An 8268-nucleotide genomic window follows, 5' to 3' on the forward strand; every position below is an offset into this window, starting at 1 on the left:
TTTACTAACACAAATATTACAAAAAAATATTCATTTTTTATAAAAATAATTGAACAAAAGAGATTGTTCTTGCCATTTATTATATGAAAATATATGTTATTAAAATTTATAAATCTATTACAATAAAATGTACTAATATATATGAACATAAATAAAACATATATGAACATATAAATCTACTACAGATATAAAATGTCAACAAGCAGCTGATGGAGGAGGTGGAGGTGGGGGAGGAAAACAAAACCTGCTAATTTGTCTCATTTCTTCTTCATACTTTGACATTCTTTCTTCATATTCTTCTTTCAAACTTGATATCCGTTCTTCGTTTTGTAGCCTGTATGAGAGTCATATTCATCTTTCAAACTTGACAGTTGCTCATGCAAAACAATCCCATGTCGGATATATATCATGATCTAGTTCTCAAAACTTCATCAGCAATCACATCCTCATGCACTATCTCCAATACTTCCTTGAATAGTTGTGAACGTTTTTGATGCATGTCCTCCTACAAAAAATAAATAAATAAATAAATTTATATGAATATATTTTCATTAACAAATTTAACAATAAATTGTAAAATATTAACTAAAAGCCAGTTGCAATTTCACAATAATTACCATATGCACAATTCCTGTAATTATATTCACAAATCATTGTGTTTTTGTACAATCTAGTTTTGTAAAATTTACTATACAAGGTTATATGACCGGACTAAATTAACTAGATAGCAATAGTTTAGCTTATATTTTACCCCTTGTAATATCGAATTAGTATCATTACCATTTAAAGTTTGTAAAACAATCCAACATCAATCCAAACATTCATACAATGACTTTTTAACTGTTAAATTATGTTAATCAAAACATAATCTTTGTTCTAATTATACTCGATTCAGGAAAGGGAAATCTCCTCTTTGCGATGCATAGTCATTTTAATAGTTAAAAAATCACAATATAAATGTTTCGGACTAATGTTGCATCTTTTATAAATTTCAAATAATGTTTATGCTAATTTGATATTATATAGGTAAAGTGTAAGAATATTGAAAATGAAATTAAATGAGAGCATTAGTGCTGCAAATCCTAAAAACTTTTTTTTTTTAAAATTAGGCTTACAACGTTATAAATATAAATGTTGGTCTATGAAAGAATAAGAGTACCAAACAATATTCCAACAAAAACAAAAGAGTATCAAACATTAATTCAGGCATGGGCCCGAGCTAGTAACCAACCTAGAGTAAGTTTGTCATTGATCCATTGTTGAGTTTGTTTTTTGTTTTTGTAGGTTAATTTATTTTGATTTGGTTAATTTAAATATTTGGAACACTTTTGAATTAAAATTCTAATAAAACCAAAATTCAAGGACTTAGCGCTTAATAGGGTCATGTAAGAAAATTAGCCAGCGGGAAAAACCAACCAACCAGAGCTGATGTTAGAATTATACAGCTGCATCCAGGAATAGCACAGTTAAATAAAATATGTGATAGATATAATTTTATTATCCATCACTAACATGTAGTAATGCAAAAAATATCTTCTTGAATCTTGAGGACCTTCCAAACCATTCGCTACATGACAGATCTATGTGTGGGCATATCTGATCATAAAATAAATAAAAAAGTTAATTTGAAAAACACTCTGAGACCTCACAGTTTCTGTTTTTCTTTCAAAGTATTTGGTTTTCTACTAAGATTCTCAATCTCTAAAAAATAATACGTAAAACCTTACGTGATTGGAGACTAGTAAGCAGTGTATTTATAGATTGCTAACCCCAATCCTTCTAGTATTTCATAACACCTTTGGTCCAACTAATAGACTTCTTCTTGTATCTTAATAACCAGTTAAATGGATTCTGTCATTTAATAAGCTAGTTTAGGAATCCTACAGTTCATTATTAATTAAGGCTATTGATCAATGGATTAGCTTGCTCCAAGAGTATAAATACAACAATCTCCCACTTACTTTAAGCAAGCCTGGGACTTGGACCTAATCCGATGCTACTCCACTAAAAAGCCCATATTTGAACTCTAACATTAATAATGTTTATATTAAATATATTTTTCATTTGTAAAATATCAATAATTAATTGATAATAATTTTCTTTCAATCAATCAATTATTTATTTTCTTGATTTATCAAATTTTTTAACGGATCCATTGCACTGGCCAATGACTTTCAATATCTAAATATCGAGACATATCAAGAGGATATTTCATACAAATTTTATATTACATAAATACTTGGTAATTAAAAAAATCATAATTCTCAAATCATTAAGATATCGGCCGTTCATAATAGATCTTACTTATTGATAGCTCAAAGAACCAAAGTCATTTAATTATCTATTTATAATATGTTTAGAATTAAGAAAAATAACATATCCAATATTGCCTAAGATTTAATTCATTTTATAGAAATTTATTCTTATTTAAATTTCTCCAATCCTCTTAGAATGACCATAAGTCATTCCAATATTTTATAATATCCAAGATTTATTATTTCATAAAATATTGCAGTATAAATAAAATATCCAACTTTATTTAATAACTGTAAAACAATTTATTAATTATGAGAACCTACAATCATATCTTCTATGGACTCATCCATATGAACATATATGACATAATTAATCTGGACTTTATATGTAAAATATAATGTGTAAAATCTTTTTATAAAAAAAAAAATTCATATTATTAAATCAGAAAATGAAGTTACAATTTGTCTTACTTCTAGAACACAAATGTAATTAATTCTCACTCATTCTAAAGCGAGTCTATGACCCTTTTCAGACCCATACTATCTAGATTCTTCTCAAATACTTCTGAGTTAAAGTTTTAGTAAAAGGATATATCATCTTTTTCGCAGAAGCTATCTTAGTAACCACTATGTATCCTTTTTGTATAAAATCAAGGATCAAGTAGTACTTCTTTTTTATATGTTTCTGTCTTTTGTAATACCTAGACTTTTTGGACTGTGCTATGGCCACAATGTTGTCACAGTAAAGGATAATGAACTAGAAAAACTACTATTGAATGTTGAATCTTTTTGTATACACATGGTTCATTAAGATTTTTTTCAAAATCGAACATTTGTATGGTCCAATCGAACATGATGTTCCATGACATGGATGCTTGCTTAAGTCCATAAATGACCTATGCATCTTGCATGCCATGTGTTTTTAACTTTTTGCTATAAATCCTTCTGGTTGCTGCATATAGATGTTCTCTTCTAGCTCACTATTTAGGAAAGTTATCTTAATATTTATTTGTCAAGTCTCATAATCAATAGCCATTGATATAGTTAAGAGAATCCGAATATATTTAAGCATGGCTATTGGCGAAAATGTTTCATCATAATTTATACTCTCTTTCTAGATATATTATTTTACCACCAATCTAGCTTTAAAAGTTTATATTTTTCCATTTGGTCATTTTTCCTCTTGTAGATCCACTTGCACCTAATAAGTTTTATTCCTTTAGGTGCTTCTACAAGAGATCAGAGTAAGCTAGAATCCATAGATTCCATATCAAGATTCATGATTTTTTTCACTCTTGTACATCAATATCCTCCTATACTTCCTTATAAGTGGTAGGATTATCACCTGAATTATCTATAACGACCTTATACATCTCACCTAATATAACATACCTTGTTGGATTATGACCTTATATATCTCACCTAATATAACATACCTTGTTGGATTATGTATCACTCTCCCACCATGAATTTGCCAACAAATTTCATTTTCAAAAAAAAAGAAAAAAGTAAAAAAGGTTCCAACCGATTTCAACTTTTCTAAAAAATTAAACAATAAAAAATTAAAAATAAAACTTAAAGAAGAGAGATCAAGAAGATATAATTTATGCATAGATTTTACAGATTTTCCCTTCACTCATTCATTCAATTTTTTTCTCACAATACAAGCAAATTTCTCTGCCTATCTTTGTGATTGCGACCAATTTTCCAGTTCCCAAGTCCAATCCATGAAAAAAATAAAATAAAAAATGAAGAACCTTCCAAACTTGTAGTAGTCCACGATTTGCTCTATTTCTGTAGTATTATTTGAACTAAAAATAAAAATTATTTCAAGATTTAGTAGATCTAAGAAATCCAATGGGCAAAAAGAGCATCGTTTGAGTACAGGGAATGAGGTCAGGTTAAATTTTCAATGATTGCCACTAGTCTTGCTGCCTCATCATCGAACCTCATCCACCGGTCAGTCTCCGACGTCGATTCCGCCACTGATCGTTTGATGATGGTCTCCCTCCTTGACGATTCAAAATTTTTCTTGCCCAAAATGATAAAAAATTAAAAATTAAAAAAAGAAAAAAGAAAAAAGAAGAAGATGAAGATGAAGAAACCATAAAAAGAAATTGAAGAAAATGAAAAAAATAAATAAATAAATGGAAAAGAAGGAGAAGAAGAGAAGAGCCTTTGGAGATATATATACAAAATTATATATTTTTTATTTGCCAAGGAAAAAGAAGAGTGGAATCTGGTTTATTTGATTTGGTTCAAAGAGAGATGAGAAGAAAGAGAATGGGAAAAGGAAAGGGCAAAAAAAGATTTAAAAAGGAAAAAGAAAATATTTTTTAATTTATTTTATGTTTTTTAATATAATAATAATATATTTTTATTTTTTAAAATATACAATTACATATTTATCTGTTAGCTATTAACTGTAACAGATTATTCCAATCGATAGAGACTATAATTTAAATGTCTGAAAATTGAGGAATTAAAATTGAATTAAAGCAAACCTCGGGAACTGCAAATCGAGAATGAACGTGGCCTTCATGCACCAATTTAAGATTTGAGGGTATCAAATGAACTACTTGATTTAATCAATTTATTGCTTACCATATACAAATCAAGGATAAAAGATGCTGACATTGCAGTTCGTAATGCATTAATCATTTGTGGAAGAAAAACACCAATTCAGATTATTAAATTAATGTTAATGTTTAATGTTTAATTACTTTCACATTTTAATTAATTTCTTAATGTTTAATTTAATTTAATTTTTTACTTTAATTATGTTTTATTACTATAAATGTAATGTTTTGGTTCACAATTATTTTGTTAATATAAAATTGTGTTTAAATATTATATCAATAGAAAACAAAACATTTTAATTAATAAAATAAACTATTATTAATATATTAGTTTCTACAACTTTCTTAAATAACAATACATATTATTGGATCAATATGGGGAAAATAAATTATATGTGGGATAATTGATGAAATAGATAAAAAGTTGGGAGTTAAAAAAAATGATATAAAAAGTAGATAAAAAGGAATATAAAGAGAATTTTTTTGGATTAGAAATGGTGTATGGGTTAGAGAGAAATTAGTGTTTGATGTGACTTTTGCACCATTTTGATGCAAAATTTGTACCATTTTAATGCAATGGGTTGAAGATGCTCTCGGTTTATACCATCATAATGTATGCAATTAAGATAAATCATAAAAATTTCATACATTTTAAGTTTCTAATTAAAAATTAACAAACATTTGTTCACATTAAATTCATGAAACTTTCATGATTTCTAAATTTCCAACAAAAAAAATTAATCTCAAATCATATATAACATAAGGCTACAGTTACGTAATAATTTCATAATATAAAATTTAAATATAACCATAATTTAATTAATTTTTATCTAACTCTTTATCCGACTCCACTTCATTTTCTTTATAAAATATGCAGCTTAATATTTATAATATTTATTAATTCTTTTCCGTTTGAAAAAGGTGATCTACATGGTGCAGGTGTTTAAGCATTTTGCTAAATAATTTTTTCTTCGTATTTTTAACACTAATTTTTCTTTTCTCGTTTTTCTTTTTTTTTTTTTTCTTTTTCTAACTTCTTATAAATCCTTTGGGGAAAAGAAAAAAGAAAAAAAAACCTTAATCTTGACAAAAAAAAAAAAAAAGAAATGTAATTTTTTCCCTTTTGAAAAGGATGATCTATGTAGTGCTAGTGCCTAAGCATTGTGCTAAATATTACTTTCCATTTTTTTAACACTAATTTTTCTTCCTTTTTTTAAAATTTTTTTGTCTAAATTCGTATAAACCTTCTTTTTTTTTTTTTAACTCTTTGGGGAAAAAATTAAAAAAAAAATCGTATTTAAAAAAATAAAATTAATGAAAAAAGACTCATGCCTTATGACATCAAGTTGTTAATCTCTCTCTCTCTCTCTCTTTAAACCTTACCCCAAAATAAAACGTTATGTCCAAATCTCAAGCCTAGATGTGTCAAGGTGGGACCTAAGCGCACTTTTAGAACACCGGCCACGAGACACTATCTAGTATTTGTATTACCCCTTAATCAAACTATAATATAATACTTCAGTAAGTATATATATATATATATATATATAGTTTAAAAGAGAAGTATTAATGTTACATGATTAAGAAATTGACGTACATTTTTATTATAATAATAATAATGATAATAATAAAATATTTTTTTAAAAAAATCTATTTTTTAATTTTTATTTTATATATATATATATATAAAATTAAGCTCAAATCAATTCTTTAATATTTAAATTAATATTAAAATTTTTATTTCAAAATTTAAATTGCAAATTTAAAATCATATTTATTAATTAATTATCAAATTATATTTTTAATTAAGATTTTAACAAATTGTTAAATTTATATTTTCAAATTTTAAAGCTTTTCATAACATTCAAAATATAATAAAAAAATTAATATTAAAATATCATAATGTGCCCCTAACCCTGCATATATATATATATATATATATATAAAAATAGTGATGCAGACACGAAAATTGTTTTACGAGAACTAAACCATGATGACCTCCATGTGAGAGGGATGATGATGAGTAGTTGGAAAACCATGGCAGGTCCTACAATCGCAGTAAAAAACAGTGGCGACCACGTAGCTCCACATCACCACCATCCCATACATTCCCATCAAACCCATTTCCTTCCCAACAACACTCCACCAATAATCCCCTTCCACCTCCTCCTCCATCCCATTCCCACCACTCCGTATAATTCCCGTCGCCACCAACAAAAACCCACCCGACAAAACCCACCCGGATACCCGCCTGCCCGCCATCAAACCCCAACCCACCCGGATCGCCTCCCACCCGCATCTCTCTTCCGCGATCGAGACCACCATCCCAACACTCATCACCGCCATCAGATAAACCTCCACTCCCAAACCGATCACCACTACGGGGATTCCCACCGCCGGCGATCCCGACAGGACCACCGCCAGCACCCGTGGGATGGGAGCGTATGCGAGAAGGAGAACGTAGACGCAAATGGAGGTCACCAGCGGCCTCTTCCACGTCAGCCTAACGGCGTTCAGCGCCGTTACGAAACTCGGACGCTTTCCGCCGTAAGCGAGGTAAGTGGAGCTGACGGAGGTAACGGCGGCGAGGAGGGAAAGGGCGTAGCAAGGGAGGAAGAAGAGGGCTTTAATGCGGAGGAGAGAGACGGCGTTGATGCGGGAGTCTAAGCGGAGGAACAAGGATTCGAGGTGGGTAGAGGCGAAGACGGCGACGGCTTCCAGATGGTGGATTTGAAATTTCAGAGAGCGGGTGGAGAAGGAGAGGGAGAAGAGGAGGAAGGAGAGAGGGAAGGTTGTGAGGGCAAAAATGGAAAGGAAAATGCGTTTGTTTCTCAGGAAAATCGATGTGGAACGGAGCAGGGTGTCGAGAGTAGTGGTGAAAGTGGAGTGGGTTTGCCGGGTGTGGTGTGAATCTTGGTGGGACATTTTTGTTTTTGTTTTACGTACAAATATTGGGCTAGGGGCGGGGTTTTATTACAACTATACCCCCCACCTTAAGCGTTTTCGTCGTATTTAAGAAGGGGTGGGGCGTTTTAAGGTTTTAATCGTATTTACGTTTGAATGCTGATGTTGTATCCCTAATTACTCGCTGTGAATGGTAAATTTGTATTGAGCATATTTATTAAATGAAACGCAGATACTTCTGTTACAGTATTTAATGGAGTCAATTTTCATTTATTGGGAAGGAAATATACAAAGAGAACAGAACCCCTTCACTGGGTAAGCTAGAACCATCTTATTTCCTCTTACTATTATTATTATTATTATTATTTTATTTTTAATTTTTGGTAATTATCTAATTTCTTTTATGTTTGCAAACAAACAAAATATTGTCAATGTAGTTTGTTTCTTTTTTAATCATGATAATTCAAGGTTGAGATTGCATAAAAAAATTCTTCCTTAAATCATGGTAGTTCAAGGTTGAGTTTGCATAA

At 29.8% G+C, this 8268-nt stretch overlaps 1 protein-coding gene across 1 annotated transcript; it reads right to left on the reverse strand.

The window, feature by feature from the left end:
* Window positions 1–6817: 6817 nt before the first annotated feature.
* Window positions 6818–7759, reverse strand: LOC107419188 (uncharacterized). The gene has a single exon (XM_016027930.3). The coding sequence runs from the start codon at window positions 7757–7759 to the stop codon at window positions 6818–6820; it is 942 nt and encodes a 313-aa protein (XP_015883416.3).
* Window positions 7760–8268: the final 509 nt, after the last annotated feature.

This window comes from Ziziphus jujuba, chromosome 1 (assembly GCF_031755915.1).
Source record: "Ziziphus jujuba cultivar Dongzao chromosome 1, ASM3175591v1".
Lineage (NCBI taxonomy): Eukaryota > Viridiplantae > Streptophyta > Magnoliopsida > Rosales > Rhamnaceae > Ziziphus > Ziziphus jujuba.

Excerpts from the sequence above, each read along its gene's own strand:
- LOC107419188 (XM_016027930.3), bottom strand. The coding sequence starts at position 7,759 with ATGTCCCACCAAGATTCACACCACACCCGGCAAACCCACTCCACTTTC.